The 27,375-nt window shown below is 38.6% G+C and overlaps 1 protein-coding gene across 1 annotated transcript in view; it reads right to left on the bottom strand.

Annotated features, from left to right (window-relative positions):
- The window catches only part of LOC127948493 (multiple PDZ domain protein-like), a 50,880-nt gene continuing 23,505 nt past the window's right edge, over positions 1-27,375 (bottom strand). The window contains exons 19-43 of the mRNA XM_052544954.1: positions 16,747-16,858; positions 13,693-13,891; positions 12,361-12,492; positions 12,012-12,281; positions 11,742-11,919; positions 10,276-10,374; positions 10,100-10,165; positions 9,962-10,021; positions 9,053-9,227; positions 8,544-8,752; positions 7,619-7,710; positions 7,249-7,294; positions 7,022-7,099; positions 6,551-6,922; positions 5,259-5,342; positions 4,816-5,039; positions 4,597-4,744; positions 4,355-4,426; positions 3,041-3,089; positions 2,909-2,952; positions 2,722-2,832; positions 1,494-1,598; positions 1,285-1,388; positions 653-776; positions 1-440 (exon numbers count right to left, since the gene is read on the bottom strand). Of these exons, the coding sequence (XP_052400914.1) occupies positions 276-440; positions 653-776; positions 1,285-1,388; positions 1,494-1,598; positions 2,722-2,832; positions 2,909-2,952; positions 3,041-3,089; positions 4,355-4,426; positions 4,597-4,744; positions 4,816-5,039; positions 5,259-5,342; positions 6,551-6,922; positions 7,022-7,099; positions 7,249-7,294; positions 7,619-7,710; positions 8,544-8,752; positions 9,053-9,227; positions 9,962-10,021; positions 10,100-10,165; positions 10,276-10,374; positions 11,742-11,919; positions 12,012-12,281; positions 12,361-12,492; positions 13,693-13,891; positions 16,747-16,858 (3,318 nt within the window). The 3' untranslated portion in view covers positions 1-275. The remainder of the gene's footprint in view (positions 441-652; positions 777-1,284; positions 1,389-1,493; positions 1,599-2,721; positions 2,833-2,908; positions 2,953-3,040; positions 3,090-4,354; positions 4,427-4,596; positions 4,745-4,815; positions 5,040-5,258; positions 5,343-6,550; positions 6,923-7,021; positions 7,100-7,248; positions 7,295-7,618; positions 7,711-8,543; positions 8,753-9,052; positions 9,228-9,961; positions 10,022-10,099; positions 10,166-10,275; positions 10,375-11,741; positions 11,920-12,011; positions 12,282-12,360; positions 12,493-13,692; positions 13,892-16,746; positions 16,859-27,375) is intronic.

The following is a 27,375-nucleotide window of genomic DNA, read 5'->3' as shown; positions in this document are numbered from 1 at the left end:
AATCGATTAATATATAATTACTTAATTTTAATTTTTAAAAATATATATATATATATTTTTTAGAACTACTGGTTTAGCACTAGTCTCTATTGGCTTCTCCCTCTTTACACACGTTGTCTGAGATATTTTTGCAATTATTATACAATACTACCTTTTTTTTTTTTTTTTTGAGAAATACAGCTTCTATAGAAACTCTATCTGTAATCTAACAATCAGTAGTAATACATCAGCTCCTTGAGGTCTATGTGAAACATCTTGACAGGACAGTAACATTATCAGCATGTTGGTAGTTGTTTTGAGAGTACTTGTAGAGTAACTGTCCCGCTGGTTTGTCTAAGGAGCTCGACAGCTTCAGAATGAGTGACACCCTCCAGACTCTGTCCATTTACTGTCAGTAGCTGATCACCGCGACGCAGACGCCCGTCCTCCACCGCAGCTCCCTGTGGAAACAGAGCGCTGTCACATACACTTCACGCTCAAATACACAAATAACATTCCTTTCTCAGTCAGATGACTGCATGCCAGAGGTGGAGTGTATACATGCCACGATACATGCAAACTGAACGTGTGTTTGGACATGTATTGATCTCTTTGGCGCACTGCAGTCGAGATTTACTCAACCTTTTTTAGTTTAAGACTCTTTCTTGTGTACCTTGGGAAATATGTTCTTGACATAGATGGGCAAGTCACCATGGGAACTGCCAAATCCTCCTACAATACTGAAGCCAAGCCCAGCAGAGCCACGCACAAGAGTGATAGTCTGGAACTGAGGAGGACTTAAACACACACAAAAGACAAATAGATTTTAACCCATTTTCTTCCCAGACACACTTTTGGCAAACAAGGCAACAACTAATCTCTCAGTACACTTAGAAAAAAAAAAAAAAGCAAGCATTACAGTTCTATTGTAGAGGGTGTCTGAATAGTCTGGGTGCCCTGGAGGTGAAGTCCTTTATCAGAGCTTAAGTGTGTGGAATTCTGCTGACTCTAATGCCTCTACAAAACTGCACACACAAACTGGCTCTAAAATATCCACAAGCAGGCATTTCAGTAAAAATTCACAGTTAAATATATATTTTATGGACCCACTGAAGGCAGCATTGGGATAAACGAATAATAAATCTTAAATGAAAGCCTAAATTAGGACCATCCTCAGCAGACCAGGAACATACTTGACTAAAGTCCTGCATGACGTAACCTATTAGTTCCCAGCCATTAAACTTTTGTCCTGGACCTATGTATTTTAGTGACAAAACATTTAAGATATATTATGATATTAAATACCTCTGGTGACTGTGGGTATTGTAATTCTCTGAGAGTCCAAGTGAGGAGTGAACTAAAGATGACCGATCTTTACTAGCTCCATCTGCACATCCACTTGGCATCACCTTTAATCAAACACACAGGGTGTGACATTCATGGAAAGATGAGCTCTGAACATTTGATTAGGTTTGGAATCTGAAATGATGTGATATATGTCTGAAGATACACACCTGCAGTGTGACGGCTCCACTGCTGTTTCTCAGGAGAGTACTTGCCTCAGTCACTGAGAGGCGTTCAGTTGATGTACCATTAATGCTGATGACCCTGGCACCCAGCTGAAAATTCAATTCAGACTTGATTATTTTTGAGGGTCGTGGGAAGCAATTCCCATGAATGGAGTATTCATTTTTGTGTCCTGTGAGTGACATTCACATTCTTTGTAGTAGGAACTAGATATGTTAGATAAACTAGTATCTAAAAAAATTAATAAAAAATGTAATCTACTAGGAAATTTTCTGTATACATTAAAATGGTAATTCTGGCCTATTCAACCTTGCATCTTGGCTTTATACAAAAATATAAAATCATTAAACATCATCAATTCGACACATTTTCCCAAAATTATTTGTAGTTAATTGCAGTAAAATAATAATAATTATATATATTTTATTTTTTACAAATTTTACATACATTTCAGTGTTCACAGATTGGCCTTGCTCAATCATTCAACCCTATAACCCAAATCACTGTAAAAAATAAAATAAAAATTATATATATATAAAATTTTGTATTGTAATTTAGTGGAAATATAGCTCTATAAATAACTATAAAACAGTCTTTATGTAGATAGCTTCTACTGAGTGACAGTTCCATTAAGAATAAATATATTGAAAATGTTATATACACTACTGTTCAAAGGTTTGGCATCAGTTACATTATCTAAGTCTCTTATGTTCACCAAAAGCAAAAATAAAGTAAAAACAGTAATATTGTAAAATAAATATTCTAAATGTGTAAAAACTGTAACTTTTCTATTCAAATATATTTTCTAATATAATTTTTTCAGGATTCTTTGATGCACAAAATGTCAAAAGAACAATATAAAAAAAAAGAAATCTTAAGTAACATAATAAATGTTTTTACTGTCATTTATCAAGTTATCATTTCTTTCAGAAATTAAAAATTGACCCCAACATTCTGAATGGTAGAGTACATATAGTTTGGTATACATTGTGAGGTTTACAATGATCAACAGTTTTTTTCTATTTATTTTAGACATTTCTGCCTTTATCGGGGCAGAACAGTATAGAGAAAGGCCTGAAAGCCATGTGGAAACGAAAACTGGGAAAGGACCACGAGTCGGGACTCAAACTTTGGTCCACAAAGCTACTGACTCCAATATAAATATTTTCTAAACATAATGAAAAAGGTGTCAAATAAAGGCTGTTTTAGGGTCACCTGCAGAAGTCCTGCGTGTGCTGCAGGTGTGGTCAGGTCCAGGCTGGAGATATAAATCACTGGATCTCCCGGTGTGCCTCTCGATCTCAACTCCACAGACTCACATTCATGCTGGGACAGAATCACACCAACTTTACAGTTACTGCAGAAACATGGCTTACATTACTGCATATAACAACATACCCACCTTCTGAACGGTGACAGTTCTGATGTCCACGTTTCCATCCACAGCTGTGCAAAAACATGACAACAGTGACTCACTGATGAATAGAGCTGAATACTGAATAGTGAATAATTGTGTGATGTGACAGACCCTTACAATCATCTGTGCTGAGAGAGGAGAGAAGAGGGACATCCAACTCGCCCACCTGCCATAACACAGACACTTTATAGACTGTGCCCCGTCTAGATCTACACAAGTTGTGTTTGTGTGCTGGAAATATGTGTATAGTAAGAGTATATCTTTATCATACAGTACCATAAAAAAGCTTAGGGTTAGAGTTTTACAGTAAGAAATTACAGTAAACAGTATATTGTACAATATAATTACACTTTAAAACAACCCTTAACTATGTTAGAACATATTTTAAAGTGTAATTTATTTCTGTGATGGCAAAGCTGAATTTTCAGCATCATTTCTCCAGTCTTCAGTGTCACATGATCTGTCAGAAATCATTCTAATATATGATTTGGCGTTTGAAAAACATATCACATCATCAATTTTGAAAACATTTGAGCTGCTTTCATTTTTGTGGATTTTTTTTTTTCCAGGATTCTAAAAATAGAAAGAAATCTTTTGTAACAATATACATTTATTTACTGTTTATTTGAATGTATTTGTTTATTTGGATTTAATATATTGTATAAAATATTAATCTCCCAGTTAAAATACAAAAATACAAAAATAAATAAAATAGAAATCCTATTTATAATTTCAAAACTTTCCCATGTGCTTTTCATTAACTTCTAACATTACAAACTGTCTGTTTATGAAAGGTATTATATTAAGAGGTATTTCAGGTATTTTCTTCAGAATGTTTTAATCAAACATTTTATTTAATTGGTCTTCCTTTTCAGTCGAACTTTATTTTAAGGTCCAGTTCTTGCTATTAACAAACCATTAACTACAACTTTTTCCTTAATAAACAAATAATTTGTTGCTCATTAATAGTTAGTAAGTTTAGGTATTGGGTAGGATTAGGGGTGTAGAATATGGTCATGCAGAATATGTGTAAGCACTAAAAAAACAGCCAATATGTTAATAACAGGCATGCTAATAAGCAACTAGTTAATAGTGAGAATTGGTCCCTACACTAGAGTAACCATTATTTGAACTGGTGTCACTCCAAAGAATTCCACGTAAATTAATAAAATTACAAAATATGGTTAAACATATAAACTTTAAATGATACCCTTGTGTCAGTCTCTGAGCAATGGCTAACCTTGGCTCGTTATTTCCTTTATTTTGGGAGTCATTCTGTTAATTTTCTTGTCAACAAGAGCTTATTTTGAACCCTTTATAAAAAGAATTTCCTTGCTTGAATCATAACACATACATATTTATTGATTTAGATCTCAAAGTTCAAAAGGAACTGCATAACAGGAATGATCTAGTTGTACTAAAAGTGTTTACCTGATCTCCATATGAGTAGTGTGTGGAAGCTTTAAAACGTGCCACCTCCAACAGCACAGGCCCACTACAGCTCTACAACACACACACACACACACACACACACACACACACACACACACACACACACACACACACACACACACACACACACACACACGCAGAGGATCATAATTAGCCCTATTATGATTAAGAATGAAATGCATTAATTACTATATTCCTAAATGAAGTGTTTTTGAGCGCACCTGCAGTAGCGCGCTTGCATAGTCCTGTGACGCAGCTCGTATGTCCTCTCCATTCACAGACAAAATCTGGTCACCTAGCAACAGTCTTCCATCCAAGTCTGCAGCCCCTCCCCTGGTAATCTCAGACACAAAGATTCCAGTGTCATTCCTGCAAGACACGCAGCCAAATATGAACTGTGCAGTTCTGTAATGTAATTAGATCCCTTTAGAATAACCCACCTTTTCCCCACAATGCGAAGCCCCAGTCCCCGTCCTGTTTTGAGATTCAGTTCGACACTGAAGAGGTCCCACATGTCTTCGGGTGTGTGGTTTTGGAGGGTGTGTGTGGAGTGGTTCTCTGGCACAGGGTCTCTGTAGATACACAATCGCACCCACTGCGGACTCAAGCGCAGGACGCTCAAGGCCTCCTCATGAGTGGCCATTCTCAGATCAATGCTGTTCACCTGGAGGAGATAACAATAATCACACTTGGGGGCGATTCAGAGAACCTTGGATAGGAAAAGATTACATTTTCCCTATTTGAATATTCAGTTCAGAATGCACTGTACACTGAGTTCAAATAATGATTGTTACTCTATGATTGGCTCAATGGAAGGTCTTTATGAAGAGATCAATAAACTACACTCTGTCCAACGTTAATGGTGAATGCTAGAGTTCTGTACCTCCAGTATATGATCTCCTGCCCACAACCGACCATCTCTGTGTGCCGCACCATCCTTATTCACTTCATGAATCACTATTGCTCCCTGACAAAGAAAGAAATGTAGTTAAAGCATTTAAGAGAAAAGTTGAATTGAAAATTTGATAGTCATTCTTTAACGACACCATACACTGAAACTGACATCAACCTAAAAATAGTGCAGTATTTTTTTTAATAACTTTTCTTGCCTTTTAAACGTTTCAAAATCCAAAAGCTTTGTTTATTTCCACATGAGAAAAAAGCCCCAGGGAAATACAGAATATAGTTTGAAGTCCCATTTTGATTTCTGGTGATTGCAACATGTTACTTCTATATTTATTTTTAATTTAAAGGAATATTTTATAAGCTTATCAAGAGCATTTCTGGCCTTCTGTTGAATGCCACATGAAAAAATTATTTAGACGCATTCCTCAGTTCATAAAAATAAGCAAACCCAGGATGGTTTAGACAACTTTACAGATCAAATAATAAGATAATAATATTTTTCTAAAAATAATCCCTTATAAAAAAAAAAAAAAAAAAACTTTATATTTCTGGTTTTAAAACCCTTCTGTCAACATACCTTATCCATTTATGAGAGGTAAGTTTAAGTTATTTCCTGAACGCATTCCCACTATTTAAAGGGTTAGTTCACCCAAAAATCTGCGCTTACAACAGTCCCGGAAGAGAAGCAAATGCTGAATAAACGATGATGTTTTTCTTACCTTTCTGGACATGGACAGTATACCGTACACACAGTTTCAATGGAGGGACTGAGAGCTCTCGGACTGAATCTAAAATATCTTAAACTGTGTTCAGAAGATAAACGGAGGTCTCACGGGTTTGGAACGACATGAGGGTAAGTTATTAATGTAAAGTTGTATTTGACCTGTAATAATTCTAAGAAGAGTAGTTCACATAAAAAGGTATATCCTTACCTAAATTTGAGTCTGTTCTCCATTCAAAGGTATTGCATGTCTTCACAAGCTACTTTTACAGATAATTCCTACAGCTCAAACACTAAAGCGTCATGGGTTTAATCCCCAGGCAATGCATTAACTGATAAAAGGATATCTTGAATGCAATGTATGTCGCTTTGCTTTGGAATGCATAAATGCTTTGTCTTTTTTTTTTTACAATTCACCTTTCATTTCTGGCTGTCTATTAATACTACAGATAACATTGCTGTGGTATTTTGATATTCAGATTTGCACTGAAGATGCTCTTTCAACACCGTGAAGTCTTATATGCTTGGTTTCATTTATGATTTCTCACCAGTACTGTATTGCAGCCTCCTACTATGCTGAGGCCGAGCCCAGTGGTTCCCTTGCAGATATCAATGGTATTTATACAGCCAGGTATGATGGGACATGTTAGGGGGTCAGAGCTCACAGAACACTGGGTAAAGTAAGAAATGCCGTGAGGCCCCGTGCAAGTGCTCTGATTGGCCGTGGAGCCGCAGCGAATGCTCTCATCAGCTGATGAAATGCCAGATGACGCAGGAGTACAGTGGCTGGGGGACATGTGACTGGCAGGATGACAGGAGGGCTTAAGATTGGATGTGGCATTGATTGGAGCAGGAATACCAATGTTGAGGCTCTCTGAGGAGTGAGACTTCAGTTTATCCTCTGTGCTGACCCTTCCATCCTATCGACAAACAGAAACATGAGAATAAAGGGAATAAGAATGAAGCAGGCGGATATTTTGTGCCGTATTTTTGTCTAACATTTGATTTGACTGATTTACCTGTGACAAGGCTAAATGTTGAAGTTCTCTGATGCTATTAATAAGAATGGCAGGAGATATAACAGGACAGTTGTCCATCTAAACAGATAAAACTGTTATTAGATAACACAAGTGACAGAGACGTCCAGTAAAAAATAAAGAATAGATAAATTATTTGTAAAAACTATATTGTACATATTGTAACAAACTTGAGTGTGTGTGTGTGTGTGTGTGTGTGTGTCCATTGCCTCCTTTACTGGTCCTGTAGTCATTTTTTTCTGTACAGCTTTATTCCTGATGAGAAAATGATATATGTGCATTAAAATAAATAACATACTAAGTCTGAGAGGTTTATGAAAAGGCTTCTAGTTTGATTTCAAGTTTCATACAGTATTCATGCGCATATACAGTGTGTTTGAGTTGGTATAGACCTAAAAATAGTGCAGAATATATTCCTTTGTTTTAAATATTTAAAAACCCAAAGTCTTTCTTATTTCTGCTTGTTTCAAATCACAAAAATAAATCTACTATACTATATTAATGTATAAAGAGTATATTAAAATGCATATAGAAGAGAGAGAGCTTGTGTCAATCTGAATTCCCATGAAAATGTCTCACCTTGTGAGCAGAATCCTGACTTTAGCTGGAGCACTGTTGATGATTGCTGTTGCATTCTGGTGGCTGCGTCCATACAGCACTTGTCCATTTATCTTCCAAATACACACATAAACATGCTGAAGATTAACCCTTGACCTTAGATAAGACACATACTTCACTGCAGTTTGCTCTTTTAGTTATACTGGGGAGACGTGGCAATTATAGCATTTTTATTTGTCTAATGCAAATCTACACACCATCTTTTGATATTACTTTGTGTCTCAAAGAATAGGCTAACATTAAAAAAGTAATACAAATTCCTTTTATTTCTTGTTATTAATACTGAATTATATTACTTCTAATATCTTTCACTCCTAAATGGAACTTATAAAGTGTATTTGTGTGTATTTAATAATAATGATGTGTATTTAATTTGATAAAGCATTTAATGCATTGAATATATTTGATAATTATAGGAAAATTATTAGAGTTGTCTAAAATAATATGAATAATTTTCACTATATATGTATTACTCAATATTTCTCTAATATATATTTAAATATTAGCCAATGAGCACAACATTTAAACTAAGCAGTTTAATTATTTTTTAAAATAATATATATAAAATGAAATTATGTTGTTACAAACACATTTCGCATGGTAACTACCAGTGACAGTATAAGCATTTGTCATTTGTGGTAACTTTTAAACAATAATCTACAGAGAAAATTCATCAAACTTTAGATACCAGAATAAAAATATTGACTACACCCCCCACCTAAAAAAAAAAAAAATTTGTTGAAATGACCATAATTCACCTGTTTTTGTATTTCATCAGAAACTGAATGGTTACTTAATTAAAAACAATATAGACAGCATAAAGGCTTGATTGCACAAATCTAAATGTTTCTGTTGGCCAGTCAAGAGTTCAGGGGGTCGTTCTCACCTCCAGTAGTTCATCTCCCACTCTGACCCGACCATCTGCCGCAGCCGCCCCGTCTGATTTGATCTCTGACACATACACACTCATTCTACCACAAGCTCCATCTCTGTTTCCTGACAAACACAGTCCAAGTCCAGAGCTGTGTGAGCCACAGTCCAGATCAAACATGTGCAGCTCTCCAGGCAGACTGCCATACCTCTGCTGCATGCGGCCTGCTTACACACACACATAAACATGCAAAAACATCCAGATAAAACAATATAGACACATTAGCAGACACACTAATAGAGGCACTGACGTGTATTCAGAACTAATGATATTGGATCCTCTAAGCTTGGTATGTATATTAAGTATGTTTTATTAAATAAATATGTTTGATGTCTTTTCCTTGTTGGGAATGATTCACTGCTCCACACAGTGTAGGTGATTTCAGGTTGGACTGTCTTTAGGGGACATTTGGCCCCCTTTATGTAGGTGAAACCTGAGCTACACACAGACACAGTCAAACATACTCCAGTAAGAGGCCTGCTGCTGCTCGCTGTGATGATGTGCAGCCTCTTCTGGCAGGGGTGGTCTCTCTGGAACACTCTGCACTCCATCTGTTTCTGTTTCGACTTGCCTAGAGGGCAGTTTCAGGAGGGGGGGAGCTAAATGTGGAGCCTTCCCCAAATTCCAGTCTTCTGTACGCTACAACAGTACCATCAAAAAGTGATTATATTCTTCAGAAAACACATTATTAAATTTTTATCTCTTTCATTGCATTTTTACTGCACAGCCTCAGCAGTACGTTACAATATGGCTGAGACAAATCTGACAAAAATAAGTGTGCATAATTGTATTAAATGTGCACCTTGCAGTATTATTTTTTTTAAACCATATAGTAAGTACATGCAGTTCATTAATATCACTCAGTACTTAAATGTATAATTACACTGTAACAAGAAGACCTTAAAATTATGTGTATCCCTTTGTTTCTTGATACACTTTGTAATAATGTCAAATTAAAAAGGATTTATTATATCTTATGTGGGGCTTTAAAAAAGAAGCATCTTATTTTGGTGTTGACTATCATACTTTGGCACATGTGAGGTACTTGATTATAATTTTGACTTGTGCGTTTTTCAATATTACATTCAAAGTTAATGCATTTAATAAACTGCAACTGCAACTTCATTATTACAAATGTGTAATAACAAATATATTTAAATGCATGACTTACAAGTTTCAATAGAAATATAATTAAAGTTTCAAAGCACTGTTTCAGTTTATCATTAACATTTGGCAGTATTTTTTTAAGCCCTGTTTTTAAAGGTATAATTATGAGTACCTACACAAGGATAGTATTAATTTTGTATGTGGAACCTATAATAAGTTATTTATATACATATGTATTGGATTATTACTATGCAAACATCACAGACCTTAAAGGGGGTGGGACTGAAGGGGTAGGTTGGGGAGAGATTACTCGGGATCTCGGGTTCCTAAAGATGAGATAAGCATATACATGAAATACCTAAAAGGCTCTAATGATAGACACCATAGTATAGGCAAAAACACACCTGGTGATTTGGAGAATTTGGTTTTGACACACTTTCATCCTCAGAGCAGTTGTCTGGAGCTGAAAACTGGACATAGAGAGGCAATAAAGGTTAGGTTTTCGAGTATATTCTAGCACTGAATATGAGTATTTGTAAAGTGATTATGTGTGTGCATGTGTACAGTATCTGTGCTGTACCGGAGGACTCTGTACCAGTAGTTCTACTTTGTCTCCTGCTCTACGGATCGCCTCCACGGCTTCTTCATGAGTAAAATCACTCACATCTACACCTTGAACCTGCCAACACACACATTAAAAATCTAATGTATGAAGTTCTTTCTCCAGTTGCTCATTACTTTCAACATACTTCTACTTTCAAGGTAACCAGTTTGCCCCAGATTTTCTTTAAACTAATCTTGTTATCTAGTTTATTTAGGTCAGAGTAGGAGTGATGCATTAGCTTATTATGGCCAGCAGATGGAGATCATCAAACATCATCCAAATCCAATTACTGTTCATCAACACTATCTAGTCTCAGCCTCAGGCTTTCTGATGTATATTTCACACAAAATTAGCAAGAGTAGATTGAAATCACCCATTCCAATCTGACTATCTGACTGTACTTTTTTACTCACTCACTTTTTTACTCGTGGTGTGTCAAACCTGCATGACTTTCTTCTGCGGGGCACAAAATGTGATTTCTTTTTCAATATACCAAAACGAAATAAAGGTCGCTTTTGCATCCTTTTCAATTCTTTGACAGTCCGAGTTCTTATTTACATTCATTAAATGAAGCAGAGCGGTCATAACAATTCTATTTAATTTAATTTAATATGTCTTGACTTCATATTAGTAAGACTTGTAGCGCCGTTGCGCTTCAGGCATTCAGTTCACTTCCTGTGGAGCTACTGTCCTATCTAAATAAAAGGCATAAAAAATAAATAAATTCATTCATAAAGATTTGAAACAAGGGTGAGTTTCAATTAGTTTTTGATGTTCATGGCATCCTTATAATAAGTAAACTAGATATTAATTATATTGCTTTACATACTTATTTGTGTTTTGGTTAACACTTTATTAAACATTTCCCTTGTTATATATGTTATATGTACTTGTAATAACAGCAAATTATGCACAATTACAAGCAACTAACCCTAATTCTGACCCTATAGTAACTATATGTTGTTAAATAATATTACTCAGTGCTTAACTGTGTAATTACACAGTAACAAGGACACTAAAGAAGGAATGGTAGCTCTTTATTTTACATCCCTGTTCCACATATACATACTATACTTGTTATAGTACAATAATTGGGTAACAACTAGACACTTACTCTGAACCTACTCCTAAACCTAACCCTAACCCTAAACCATGTAGTTACCTAATATTATCCAGTAGATTGTAAGTACATGTAAGTGTACATAATATAAAATAAAGTGCAAACAAGGAAATAACTCATGTTTTTATGATTTTTCTATCAAAAATCCACCAGTTTCCCTATTAATATTTGTCTCATTAATTTCCTTTTTTTTCATTATTGGAATTTCAGACACTGTCAAAGAGGGCAGTTGAGATTACTCCAATAGTTAAAGGGTACTATGGAATGAAAACACACACACACACACACACACACACACACACACACACACACACCCACCCACCTGAAGAATTTGGTCTCCTAATTTCAAAGTGCTGTTGTATGCAGCTGGACTGTCCTCTGAGATGTGTTTTACGAAGATGCCCCGTCTCATTTCTCCATTGCTCAGTCGACTACCCATACCTCGACCCCCGACCACACTGAAGCCAAGACATGTGCCCCCAGCCCTCAATAATGTTACTCTTAGACAATAAACACAAGCATAACACATTACACAATAACATACTACAAGTGAATGTGTTGATGTTTTGCTAATGTTTTGTTTATGGGATACCTTCTAGGCTGACTCCATGAACTATCATTCTTCCCATGTGCCTCTTCTTCATTTTTTCGTCTGTCTTTTTCTCTCCCTCGTTTTTGTCCGTTCTCTCTCTGCAAGACCGGTATTTCATTCTTCACCTTTTTGTCTCTTTCCAGTCTTTCACTGCTTTCTCTTTGGTTAATTTGAGTGTGGTTATTTATTCCTTCGTTCTCTTCTTCAGTTTGGGTCTTTCCGTTCACTCCTTTACCATCCACTGTACTGTGTTGTTCAGAAATGCATTCTCTAATACAAAGCAAACAAGCATTAGAACACCATCAGAAACAAGAAAACAAACAGACAAAAAGATTCTCTGTCTCCTTACAGGGGTTTAAAAGGTAGCTTTTGTGAGTGCTTGGGTTGGACAGTAGCTGTTCTGTGTAATTCTATTTCTTCTTTCGATTGGGCATAGCTGGATCTGTGCATGTCCAGGAAGGCAGCAGGCACATAAGTCACACTGATACAAAAACAAGCAAAATGGGTTTGATTGAAGTTGTTTTAAAGAAGAATCCAATTTCAACAACCAATGAAATGTGCTGCCGGCTAGAACATAAACTGTTCTTCAATTAAAAAAAAAAAGGAAATTACTTTTAACAGACAAAATCTCTAAAGATTAAAGTAAAATATGTAAAAAATATTTAATATTTAAACTAACAACCAAAAGTTTGGGGTCAGCAAAACATTAGTGATTAATTCAATTGATCAAAAGTGGCAGTATTTACAATGTCACAAGAATTACATTTTAAATAAATGTAGTTTTGAACTTTCTATTAATCATAAGTCCAGAAAAAAGTATCACAATTTCAACTATTAAGAAGCACATGTTGTTGTTGAAGCTGACAGAATCTTGGGCTTGTGCTCTGGGTGAGCCGAGTTCGAATCGAATCCCAACTCGCAGACCTTTTCCTCTCTCTCTCACTTTGTTTCCTGTTTATATATATATATATATATATATATATATATATATATATATATATATATATATATACACACACACACACACACACACACACACACACACACACATATATATATATATATATATATATATATATATATATATATATATATATATATATATATATATATATATATATATATATACTGTCCTATCTTGATAAAATGCACTAATGCCAAAAAAATTATATTTAAAAAAAGATTTCAACACTGATAATACTAATAAGAAGAAATGTTTCTTTAGCACCAAATAATCAGTTTTCTGAAGGATCATGTGAAACTGCAGTCTAGACTTAACGGCTGCTGAAAATCAGCTGAAAATTCAGCTTTGCCATCAACAAAAGTAAATTACGTTAATCAAAATAAACTTTTGTAATGATATTTCACAATAGTGCTGTTTTTGCTGTATTCTTGATCAAATACAGTAAATGCACCCTGGTAAGCGTGATAATCTTACCTTTAAAACCTTTAAAAAACATTTAAAAAAATCTTACCAACCCCAAACTTTCAGAATGAATTAATTAATTTGTTTGCTTGTTTGTTCATATACAATTCTAACAAACTTATTTTGTGAAATTAAAAATAACACCACTTGTTTGATATAGTATGATAATTTTTCATTTGCATTCATTTGCATTAAATGTTTATTAAAACTACAAGTCAGAGATACAGTAGGTTCCCATTTAGATAAAACCTGCACCTGAGATCAGGCCAGATCAGTGAATGTCTGCGTAGCATCGCTCTGGCTTGTGCATTGGTCAGGTTGGTGGTGGATTCTCCATTGATGGCAACAATTCCATCCCCCATTGCCAGTCTTGCGTCTTTACTGATCGACCCGCCATGAACCACAGAGCGGATTATCATGCCTGAACCATCCCTTAAGGCACTCACTGTCATTCCTACACACACACACACACATGCGCGCGTGTCATTTACATAGTCACTTGAGGTATGTGCTTATTTCTTGTCACATTTGTCCTATGTATTTTTCATTTTATATTTGATATTTTCTTTTATGTTTATTAATTGTTTTAATGTGTGCTGAAAAAACTATAATAAGGCTATTTTTTCACAAACCACCCCTATCGTGTGAAAATGCCAGTATGAGTTAAATAAACTGAATCTTATTATAATTCTTATTTTTTGCTTCCATAATAACAGTGGTATTGTTAAAACTATTATTGCTAAAACTATTGGTATTGTTGTAGCCAAGACTATAAGGTATGTGCCTGTACAGAAATAAACCTAAACCAACAAATCTTCACTGCAGTAAAAAGAGTGACAACTAGCCCCAGGCTCTCCCAACAGTGAATATTTTAAGGATATATATATATATACACATTTAGTCATTTTTATTTTATTTAAAACAAGATCCTCATAACCAACACAAGTGTGCGTTAAAGTGCGGGTGTGACCAACTCGACAATGGAAGTTTAACCACATCAGATATTTCTTTAAAACTACAAATGGAATATCATCATTTGCTAATTGTCATTTTCATAGCCAGCAAACCCCTTAACTGTCTGTCTTATCAATTCAAACTCTCTTATTCAAAGCAAATGTAAGATTATTTCTAAGTAACAATGAAAGTGTTAGTGTGCCATGTAGAGTCAGTCCATTTGAGAGGGTCTTAATACCCCTCACTCACCTTTATGGCATATAAGTGTTGGCTTTGACTCATGTTGTATTAAAATCACAGCGTGTGCTTTCAACAATTCATTTTACGAGTATTAAATTGAGCTAATGAGCTTCAAACAGTGCAGCTGACTTCATTGTGGGTGTAAAGTGACTGGTTGGCTTTGTACTATTTTTTGTTCATACAAATCTGTCTAAATTGCTCTCAATTTGAAGCATGCACCATGCAAGCCTATATTAAATATAATATGCAGCTGATTTATGAATAATCAGGAGTCCATGCAATGAGAAAACACGTGCAATATTAACACACATGAGAGCTAACAGGCAAGGAAACACACACCAATCATCGAGACAACACTATGGTCGTAAAGAATTTGAGATTCATGGATTTTGAAGTTTTTATTTTCAATTTGAACATCCATTTATCAGGTTTCTTGTCTGAACAGTCAAATTACAGTACAATCATAGTGCGCTAGTTACAGAAGTGCACATTTGACCATGTAAAGCACAGCACAGGACAGAGATGACACAAGAGAACACCAGAACAAAAGACACACCACACATCACAATTTATAATCTCTATTCCAACATCCAACATAAATACCCTACTCATAAATAACTTACTGTAAAGTTAATAAAAAATCTAGATGAAATGGGATGCTGAATTAAATAATACTCATGCAGAGCTTTGTGTCAAACTGATGACTATTCATTGGAATAAATGCTTCATCAAAAAGAAAGAAAAATAGAAAGATCAAGTTTAAATGGAAACCATGACTTTTATATTCTTCACTGAAACATGATATTGCCAATGAGATAGTGTAGTTGCATAGATACACTGCAGGGCTTAACAATTATGATTTGTGAGATCTTCAGGACATTTAACAGGAATGTCACTAGCCCTAAGGGGTCATGTATTCTGTAATGTATTCATTATTATTCCTGCAAATTATGCTGAAATACATCCACAGTGTAAATTCATTTAGCTGATATAAATAAAGCTGTCAAAATTGTAAGTGATTTATAAAAATAAAAATAAAAAAAGTCACATCAGTAAGAATGGGGTAAAGATTTTGAACAAATATGCCATCATTTAAGTGTGTTTATGAATTTATAGGTTTTAATGGAGTTGTAATGTTATTGTTGTAAAAGTACCAGCTATTATTGCTTAAAAATATAATCATTAATTAAATTATTAAAAATGTAATCAGATTAATAACTGAACTTGTTTTATGGAAATACAAAAATTATTTTTTGAGATGAATACAAAAATATACTACTGTTATTTCAGTAAGATTGTTTAATGTTTTTGAAAAGTCTCTCGCTCACTATAATGCAGCTATTTTGGTTAAAAACAGTAAATCTGCATTACTGTGAAATACTATTAAAATTTAAAACTCTTTTCTATTTGAATATATTTTAAAAAGTAATTTATTCCTGTGATGGTACAGCTGAATTTTCAGCACTCATTATTCCAGTCTTCAGTGTCACATAATCCCTCAGAAATCATGCTAATATGCAGATTTGATCCTCAATAAATATTTCTAAATATTATCAATGTCGGGAAGTAAAATGCTGCTTTATGTATGTATTTATTTATTTAGTGTAAATCATGCTACATATCTGTCAGAATTCATTGCTAAATAGAAAGTTCAAAAGAAAGGCATTCATTTTTATTTTTACAATATATTATTTGAAAGAAATAACTCAAATAACTTAATACTGGAAAGAAATACTGGAAATACTGTGCAGGGCAAGTTCAAATCAGAACTAGTAGCCTTATAAAAAATTGTTGAGCACTGCAATGCATCATGTACAGTATAGACTGAATAGAAGAAAACATCAAAGAAAATCATATATTCTAATAAATCACAACTCTTAAAAAAACATACATACAACCTAAAATACATGCTAGTTAGCAAAAAAAGTTATGTAAAACATATCATGTACTAATACAAAACTTACATCCATATGTAAAATATTGCATGTGTACAACATCTATACACACACATACAAACACGTTACAGGTCTCTCACAGAATTCACCTCTCTGTGAAACATACTGAGGATGTATAAGAAGACAGATAGGAAGAGTGTAATGAACAGGGTTAACATACCCAGACTGGAGTTTCCCCTGACTATAGTTATGGTTCTCTCATAGCCACTTGAAGGGATGGAGACATGTTTAGTATCAGCCTCCATCTTCCTGTTCTGAGAGTGGGAATTTGTCTAGAACATAAACAGAGAAAGCATCAGGCATCTTTACTCAGTGAAACGGCCTATTTTCTTTGCATATGCAGTAAATGGAAAGCAAAAATAATCTCTTGAGCTGCTAAGAGCCCTTTTAAACATCTGTCCTGCAGCAATGCTTCATTTCCAGTGCTGAAAGTGTTTATTTAGTACACAGGCATCCAGTTCTCGAGAGAGAGATCCCAGGCGAGTCGGTGCCAGTGAATGTGTGACTGAATGACATTCATAGCAACAAGAATAATCCTCTGATGAGCAATCTCTTGGACTTTTTAAAGTTGTCAACAGAAGATGTTAGCGACAGTCCTTGCTATCAAGACAAGAAATACAGTTTTCTAATGTTCACTAACTTCTTCAGAATCCTGACCCCAATGTATCAAATGCAGAACATAGTTAGGGTCCAAAATAACCTCTTGCCAAAGGCCAAATGAAAGTAATAATGCATTTCATGGAAATATAAGTCTCTTATGCTCACTAGGGCTGCAATTACTTGATCAAATACAGGAAAAAAAAACTCTCTAGGTTACATATGTAACCCTTGTTCCCTGGGGGAAGAAGACACAGTGTCAAGAATGTTTTGGTAATGTGTCTGCATGACCACGCTCTGAATCACATGTGATATCAGAATGGTGAAACGTCATGGGTAGGTTGACGCAGAGACCAGGGAGCTTAAAAGTGCATCCGAAACAAGCAGCTTTAGCTTCTGATAATTGAAGCAAGTTGCTCAAAGGGATGCATGAAGCATGGCAAAGCGATGCACCATCTCGTTTCCTCGGGGGACCAGGGAAGGTTCTTCCCTAAAGAAGGGGAACGGAAATGTTACGTTGGTGACTGAAGAATTGTGATCTCACTTCGAGAGACCAATCTACTTCTAGTGTAACTTATGAGCCAATGCATACTAGCATGCATTTATTGCATCCAGTTGCATCTGATCACAGCATGAGCTTAAAAAATGGCAGCAGGTGCAATGCATACCAGGTTTTCACTGAGAAGGTGACCCAGCCGCTCAGCGGTGGTGCAGCAGCGGTGGTGCAGCAGCGGTGGTGATGGGACATGACGTCTCCATTCCCTCCTTCAGGAAACAAGCGTTATATACATAACAAAGATGTTCCCTTTCAGTCAGTCACTCTCAACAGCACGCTGATGACCAACGAATTGGGATTCCCTACCAAAGTGACATTGATGGTGCCCCTTCCAGTGCCCTGTGTGAGCCACCAGTGTCCATTTTTGGTAAATGCCAGGACTCCCAATAAAAAAACCATTCATCATTGTCATAGCACTACCCACTCAGTGAGATTGGATGACACTTGGAAAATTGATCCATTCCACTTGGAACAGGACACTGCAGAAGCCCCATCCTTTCTGAAGGAGGTTTCGGAAACAAATACACATTTGAACATCCGTTTAGGTGCATATGGAAAATTGGAGGTGATTGTAACCTTCTTGAAAATGGCAGAAGTCTGCTAGGGAAACAACGGGCTCTGAGGCTATACCATGGAGTTTACACATATGGGATCCACTTAGGTCTCAGATATGGAACCCAGGATTCATTAAGTGAAGGCCTGACACCAAATGTTTTGCCATGTCTGGCTGCCAAGGGGATGTAGGAGCTCGACAGGGTCTACCGTATTGATACTCTGGAGTAGTTTTAGCAAACCAACACTAACTGCGCCTTTCAGTGTCTATACCGATTTGTGGTGAGAACACAGGAAGATACTGGCCCCACACTAAGGCTATGGAATCTAGCGAACATGTAGGGGGTTGCCCATCAGGCAGCTCTACAAATATCTGTCAGCAAATATCTGTCAGCAATCCAGCGCCCAGGAGGATGCAACACTTATAGTTGAATGAGCTCGCAACCTGAGAGGGGAGGGCACACCCTGTGCCTGATAAGCCAGGGCGATGGCATCCACAATCCAGTGGGCCATCCTCTGCTTAGAGATGGCCTTCCCCTTCTGCAGGCCTCCATAACAGACAAAGAGTTGGTCTGAGGTCCTAAAGCTTGGTGTCCGTTCTACGTAGCATCTTAAGGCCTGGACGGGACAGAGCAAAGCTAGGGCTGGGTCTGCTTCCTCCCTGAAGGGAGTAGTAGGAACCTTGGGCACATAGCCGGGCCGGGGCCTCAGGATTACCTGGAAATTAGCTTGCCCAAACTCTAGGCACAAATCGTGAAATGCGTGCAGGTCCCCTACCCTCTTGATTGAGGCCAGTGCAAGCAGGAGCAGAGTTTTCAACGAAAGAAACATTAGCTGGACTGACTGCAAAGGCTCAAATGGGCCCTGCTGTAGTGTTTTAAGCATTAGAGACAGGTCTTGGGGAGGATTTAATCTTCTTTCCCCCCTAAGGAACCTGTTGACCAGGTCATGCTTCCCTTCTGACTTCCTTTCCACGGGGTCATGGTTAGCAACAATTGCAACGACATAGACTTTAAGGGTTGAGGGAGAGAGCCTTTGCTCAAGACCTGCTGCAAAAAGGAAAGCACAACCCTGATCAGGAATCTCTGCGGGTCTTCTCAAAGAGAAAAACACCACTCAAAGAATCTGTAAGCATAAGCGTGTCTCACAGATGGTGCTCTTGCAGAAGTGAAAGAGTCAACTACCTCATGGGGTAGGTCACTAAGAACCTCAGCACCCTGTCCAGGGACCAGACATGAGGTCTGGATCTGGGTGCCACAAAGGGCTCCGTCTCTGAGTTAGTAGATCCTTCCTCAGAGGAATCTGCCAGGGAGGGTCTGTCACCAGGAGCGTTAGTTCAGGGAACCAGGTCAGAGTGGGCCAATACAGTGCCACAAGCAGGTCTTGCTCCTCGTCCTCAGTGACTTTGCACAGTGTCTGTGAGAGAAGGCTCACTGGGGGAAAGGCATACTTGCTTTGTCGTGCCAAATGTTCCGTCAGTCAGGGAGTAGAACAACTGGCAGTGCGAGATTTCTGGAGAGGCAAACAGGTCTACCTGAGCAGCTCCGAAATGTCTACAAATCAGCTTGATCATCTGGGGATGGAGTCTCTACTCTCCCTGGGGTGTATCTCAAGACAGCTCATTCGGCTGTATGGTTGAGCAGGCCCGGAATGTGAATGGAATGAAGTGACTTCAGACTTCGGGGTGAAGGTTTGGCGCCAGGCCAGTGTAACTGTGCTGCCACGCCCACCTTGGGACTCGGCCATGAAGCCAGTGTTGAAACGGTCTCATATGCAAAAGCCCTACCAGTGTAAGTGCCATTGCAGCTGCCATAGATCTGTTTCAGTGGGACTGCAGTCCTGCCCTTGAACTAATTTAAGCAGGTCAGCACCAACTGCCCACGTTCCAGGCATGCTGTCTGTTTGACCGAATCCAACTCCATACCAAGAAAAGAGATCCTCTGCATCGGGGAGAGTTTGCTCTTTTCCCAGTGGACCCAAAGACCCAACAGGCTGGGATGCCAAAGCACCAGATCGTGTCCCCACAACTGATCTCAATACTGTGGTAGTATAAGCCAATTGTCAAGAAAATCGAGGACGTGAACACCCTGCTCTCAGAGGGGAACAATAGCCCCTTCTGTGACTTTCGTGAAGACATTGGGAGACAGGGACAACTCAAAGGGCAGGATTTTGAACTGGTATGCTCGTCCAGCAATTGCAAACCTCAGACATGGTCGCGGAAGGATTGACACATGAAAGTATGCATCTTTCAGGTTGATCGCCTGGGACAGATGCTCCTGACGATGCATTTCTGTGTCAACAGCTTGAACGGTAACCGGTGAAGGGCTCGGTTCAAGACACACAGGCCTAAGACTGTTCTTTACCCACTGCCTTTCTTGAGTACAATTAAATAAGGACTGAAAAACCCCATCCTCATATCAGCTGGAGGGACCGGCTCTATCACATCCTTCACCAGTAGGACTGTGATCTCCACATGCAAGACAGGAGCATTGGCTTTATTGAAGCTTTCAAACCACCTGCTGCTGCCATCTGGCGAAAGAGGAAGATGAGTGAGGTCCGGTGTTGGGTCATCTGCAACTCTCCGTGCCCTCCTGGGACCCCGCTCCCTTGTCAAGATTTTCCAGATTCTCCACCCGGCCCTCCTCTGGGGGAGGGAGAGGTGCCATCACCATCCCCCATCACCAACCTCCAAATAGCAGCTGTGGCTGGCGGATGGGTGGAGGCACTAGCTGGCTGCCAGGGCAGGCTGTGTGCCTCAGTCTGCTTCTGTGCAGCTGAAATCTGCTGGGCCAGGCTCTCGACCACATCACTGAAGAGACTGGTCTGGGACACAAGGGCATTAATGAACCAAACTTTGTCAACGTCCCTCATATCAACCAGACACAGCCAGAGATGGCACACCCTATCAGGTCCGCGAAGCTTGGCTGGCAAGGCTAGTACGGAGCTACTAAGAAATTGTTTCAGAGCTTGAAACACGACCAAACATCTCCAGGCTATTCATGTGCCACATGAGATAGTGACTTCCTTTTAGACCCTGGGTGGAGTGGTCACTCATGAACGCTCCCCATCCCGTGAGGGACAGCACTGGTCCTTGTGACAGGAATTAAGGTTTCCTCCACATGTTTAAGGCACATAAGCATCACCGCATGACCTTGACCATGTAAAGTGGGTTGCCCCACGGGGAGAACCATTTGGTCCTGAGCCACCACTGCAAGGGTCTCATGTACAACAGGCCAAATGGTATCACTGGAACTGTTTGACAGTGAGTGACTGCTGTGAGGATGGACTCAATCCGAGCAGGAGACAGACATGCCTGCATTGTGGTCGAATCCCACACCACTTTCAGTTTCAGATTCAGTTTGAACACATTACTTTCTTGATACCGAGCTCCCAACCACTCGGACTGAGCAAATATCAACCAATAATTTTTATTATTTAGTATGCAGAGGTGCTGTAGTTGCAAAGCAGCCAGAGCAGCATCCACACACTTGGTGAAAGTGTGGGGTGATAGTGAGAGTGCCAGACCAATCGAAATAACCCGATACTGCTAAGCTTTGCCCTCTAAAGCAAGCCTGAGGAACTTCCTGCTTGGGAACGATGAAGTACTGGCTGTAGAACCCGGACTCTGTCATGAGGAGGGACCACCTTGATGGCCTCCTTCCTCAAGAGAGTGTTTACTTCCTGTTCCGTTATCAGTGTCTACAGGCTGCAAGACCCATTGTGAGACATTTGGCAGAATTTTCGACGCTGCCAGAAAGTCTAGTAAGGGAATCAGTCTGTCGAGACTGAACTCTGGTGTAATTGGAGAAGCTAGTTCTGTCCCCTGAAGCAGAGGACCAGCAAGGGCAACAAAATAGCTGCTATGGTGACCTCCTTAGAGGTAACAAGCCTTCCATAGACCTGCATAGTACCTTAAGCACTGGGGGTAGCAGGGTTGACAGACTAAGAGCACAAACGTCTCCTATTGAAAATGATGGTCCTCAGACACATCATCTACTTAAAAAAGACTTATGCCGCATTTCCACTGCAGGAATTTTACCCGGGAACTAGGGACTGTGTGTGTTTCCACCAAGGGGACCCGGAACCCGTCCTACACGTCCAAAATCAGCTTACTTTGTATTGAGAAATGCGCGTAGACCTACATCACCAGTCTATTTGCCTAATCTTCCCGGTACTTTACACCGCAGTGGAAACACAGAAAGCAATAGGTCTTGGGGGTGGGGGTTCCTGGAAAAAAAAATTCTGGTACAAATGTTCTGGGTAATTTCGGTGGAAACGCAGCATTAGACAGACACATTAGACAGATGATGTGTCTGGGGAAGTCGTGGCCTAATGGTTAGAGGGTTGGACTCCCACTCGAAGGGTTGTGAGTTCTAGTCTCGGGCCGGACGGAATTGTGGGTGGGGGGAGTGCATGAACAGCTCTCTCTCCACCTTCAATACCACGACTTAGGTGCCCTTGAGCAAGGCATCGAACCCCCAACTGCTCCCCGGGCGCCGCAGCATAAAATGGCTGCCCACTGCTCCGGGTGTGTGCTCACAGTGTGTGTGTGTGTTCACTGCTCTGTGTGTGTGCATTTCGGATGGGTTAAATGCAGAGCACAAATTCTGAGTATGGGTCACCATACTTGGCTGAATGTCACTTCACTTATAATCACTTATAAACACAACCAGAGCCTGCTCAGGTAAGGACCATATGAGATGCATTTGGCAGGGGTTACCACACCAGGTTACCTACTAAGGGAACCAGTCTCTAAAGAATGGCCTGTGGTGAACCAAGAGCAGCTAGCTTGGTGCCCTGAAGCGAAGGACCAGCAGTGGAAGGCCAATCTAGCTGATCTGTTGACCTCCTAGGAGGTAGCGAGTCTTCCAGAACCGCTACGTTTCTGTGTGGATGCTGAGAGGTGTGCTTGATGGAGACCACTGTTCACTGAAACAGCAGGGGTGGAAACTGAGGTGCCCTCAGAACTCCTGGGCCATAGGCATCAGGACCTTTTAGGCAAAGACTATCTAGTGAGAATGATGGTCCACAGAGACACTTTCTGCTTAAAATCCTTTTGGCTCAGGAGTGCCACTCTGACTCCAGATATAGTGGAGGAGTTTGAGAAACAATGTTTCCTGAATGAAGAGCTGGAATATGGCTAGGGATGCTCCAGGCAAACAGCCCCTGAGACCTGTTTCCAGCATTGGAAAATGTTTGGCCTTAGGGCTGATGCTACAATGGGAACAGATCTGTCCCACTTTAAACGTCACCCTATAAACCTACTTGATTGTACATTACACAAGACTTTCTTCCCTCGAGGAGAAACGTCAGTAGTAGCAGAGCTAAACATATGATTCATATGTGATCCCCGAGATCCCAATTGCCACTCTGCCTCAGCAACAGCAGGACAGAGAGCTGACTATGCGTGCTCTGCTCCAAAAAGCAGTCATAACTCCAGTCTTCAATGCCATATGATACTTAGATAGAAATCATTCTAATATGTTTATTTGATGCTCAGGAAACATTTCTCATTATTATAAATGCTGAACAGTTGTACTGCTTAATATTTTTGAGGAAACTGTGTGTGATGAGTGGGGCCGGGCCGAGAGCCGTGGGAACAGAGCAAGGCTGGTGGAGTGATTGAGTGGGAAATGAGCGACACCTGCTCCACTCGCCGGTCTCGCGTCCCACGGAGGAGATCGGAAGGATACAAAAGAGGAGCGACGACAGTGAAAGACGAGAGAGGATCAGGCCTGGGCTTTATTTTGTGTTTTTTTTTTTTTTTTGTGCGTGGCAGTCGTCGACGAGGGGCTGTCGCACTGTTTTGTGTTTATTTTGGTATTAAAGTTTTGATTTGAATGTCCGCCAGTTCCCGCCTCCTTCTTCCCGTGATTATGAAGTTTTTGTTTACTGTTACCCTGGTGCCGAAACCATGGATCCGGACGAAAACCACACCCGTTCACATGGCCGACAGGCCAGGATGCCGGGTCGTCCATCCCCTGCAAGCACCACGGCCAACGAGCATGATGCTCCGGACCAGACAGGGGAGTGTGTGCGGCCTCCGGACTACGCCCTTTACCCTTCCACCAATCACTTCACCGGCCTCGCTCTGTTCCCAAGGCTCTCGGCCCCGCACCAATAGTCACACTGTGATACTTTTTTCCCCAGGAATTTTTAAAGAAAAGAAGGAGCATTATTTGTTTCAAATAGAAATATTCTGTAACATTATAAACATCTTTTCTGTCAATTTTGATTTGATTTTAAAGCATGCTTGCAGATTGAAAATATATATATATTTTTTTATCTAAAGTAAAAAAATTTTTTATATAAATAACAATTACTTTTGAGTGGTAGTGTACATTAGTAGAAGATAAATGGTCAGAATATGATAACAAAATACAAAAAGATTACATCCATTAACATTAATTAATTAAGGTAGGTTTCATGAAATAATTAACAACAGGTTTTTTTTACAGCCTTTATTAATCTAGGATAGTGTTGTTCTATAAATATACTACTGTTCATTTGTAATTCATGTTTATTCATTAAAAATGTATTTATACAAATAGAAATGTAAAAAATATATAGGTTTGTTTTAGGGGTGTCCCTGACTAAGGATTTTCATTGAATCTGTATTTTCGAATCTTGCCTATATTCGAATCGACCGATAGTCGAATCGTATGTTTTGGGGGCAGGGCAAAATACATTACCAAGGGTCGAGTCAGTCATTCAACAGTCATAAAGACATTAACATTAAATGCGTAATGGATGCCTCGCAGATACAAACGGGGGAAAATAATGTTTTATGTTTTGATTAAATGATAGTTAACATTAAACGTCCGCGATTTGTTACAATAATGCTCTCGTTATAACATTATGTTGGCCTATATAAGAGTAGTTATTAATGTTTTGCAATTCTGCTTTGAGCTGCATGCACTGAAGATGAAAAGTAGTTTAACTCATCATTTATCTCATATAGAATATGCTTCATTATTTATACAACATGAAGTTAATATTACTACTTATAGGCTCATATCTACACAAAATTCCCCAAATGCAAAAATGTGTCTATGCGGCTCTGAACAAACTATTGTGGACACGTTTTTCATGCAACAATTTGCAGAAACACGCCAACTAAAATCTTAAAATTCAAAGTGTTTTGATATAATAGTGTTCTCATTATAATGTTATGTATAATACAGTCCCAATCATAGTTATTAATATTCTGCATTGTTGTTTGTACTGCTCACACTGCACACTGAAGAGATCAACGAGTCAATCTTATGTTCGTTATCTGGCTCGGCTCGTACGGGATTAGAATCCCGCCAAATGTATTGCAGTCACAGATTGCACTAATAATGCACAAAACCGAAACAAGTGCAGTTTTTTTTAAAATAAACAACACAGTCATGGATCTAAAAATAATAAAAATGTAAATGCATTTAAAATTATATTGCACAAAACTGAAACATGAATTCAAAATTGTCCAAATCTCAAACAAAATCAGGTTTCCTGCTCATATGTAATTTTTTTTGTGTGCTTTTGGATTTTTCCCCTTTGCTCGTTTCCACGTTCTGCGCTTGTGTTTCTAAAAGTTGCAGTTTGAGATTCATGTAAATCAGGGCAGGCTTCAGCGTCACCATTGGCCCGCGAGTTCTAGATTGACAGCTGCTCCTCTAACCAATCAGTTCAAGTGGGAGTTGACGTCACTCCAATGTGACTCGTGAGTCGTGGCTGCTGTGGCAGGTGTGTGAAGTAGAGGGTGATGGTGACATGGGAGTGGATTTTCAAATCTCTCTCGTCCCACTCCCGCAAAAAAAAATAACTAGTCCCGTCCTGTCCCAATCCCACAAAAAATCTGGGGGAAAATCCAGTCCCATTTCCCGGAATGACTCACGATCTCTCCCACTCCCATGTTGAAGGTATTTTTTCAGCCGGAATCTGTCAGTTACAGTGAAAAACTACAGCACATATCACAGCATGCCCACTTTAGTTAAAAAAAAATTTAAACTGTAGTTTTTTTTTTGTTATTTTACTGAACTGAAAGCCATCTTAAACAATGCACATTGTGCATTTCACAGACGTAATGTAAATCATCCATGCTAACACACATTTTCTATTTTATTTATTTTTTTATTTTTCATTTGAGCGTAGACATTGCACTCTGAGAGTGGCACTCTCTATAAATTTATTTTTAATACACAGAGTTTCTCGCTCAAGTTCACATGACCAAGACGACAGAAACCGCATTTTGTTTTTGTTTTTTTATTATTTTACAGAAGCACAGCATTTCGTTGTTATTCTGAGTGCACACAAATAAACGTATGCGGATTAGAAAGATTTATTACTTTTATGTGTATGACCAAAAATGACAGAGTATTTTAAGAGCAAGTGAGAGCACAGTGCCTCCATCTGTCCTGCTGTGAGCATGCTGCTGTTCAGTTTCCACACACACACTTCAATAGCATACATTTCTGTAGGTTAACATTAAATTGAGCGGCCATGTAAAGTTATTACTACATACATCTTTTAGATGAAGCGCTATATTTGAGGTCTATGAATGATAGGTGGGCTTTTGGATGTACTGCCCGATGTAGGCTACTATTACCACATAGACCATCCGTTAACGATCTGTCCTTCACCAGCCACATTAAAGCAAACAGGAGAGCATAAAGACACAGGGCGAGTTCAAAATTAAAATATAAGCCTATAGTTTATACTTCATTTATTTAAAAGGTAGGCTATATTTGTGTAGAAAGTCGGCGATCAAAGTGTTATTACGATTCCAGGTCCCGCCAACATTTTTTCCCGTCCCAATCCCATGATAGTGATTTTGTTTACAATCAATGTCAGCCTCTTCTGTGAAGATGGATAAGCAGCGTCAGCAGGCAAATTCCAGACAATCTCAGAAAATTAGTCTTAAATATTTTGTTAGTGGGTGACAGAAACATTCCCTTTGTGTGATATTTAATGCACATCTTGTCAGTAAAGCAAATTATCACTGTATGACATCAAATACCGCGCAAGCGATAAGAGAGTACACGGATCCAATGCATTCGGATCACTCGCGCGGTTCTTTGATGTCATACAGTGATCATTCTG

This window comes from Carassius gibelio, chromosome B1 (genome assembly GCF_023724105.1).
Source record: "Carassius gibelio isolate Cgi1373 ecotype wild population from Czech Republic chromosome B1, carGib1.2-hapl.c, whole genome shotgun sequence".
Lineage (NCBI taxonomy): Eukaryota > Metazoa > Chordata > Actinopteri > Cypriniformes > Cyprinidae > Carassius > Carassius gibelio.
This window is presented reverse-complemented; position numbering and strand designations above follow the sequence as displayed.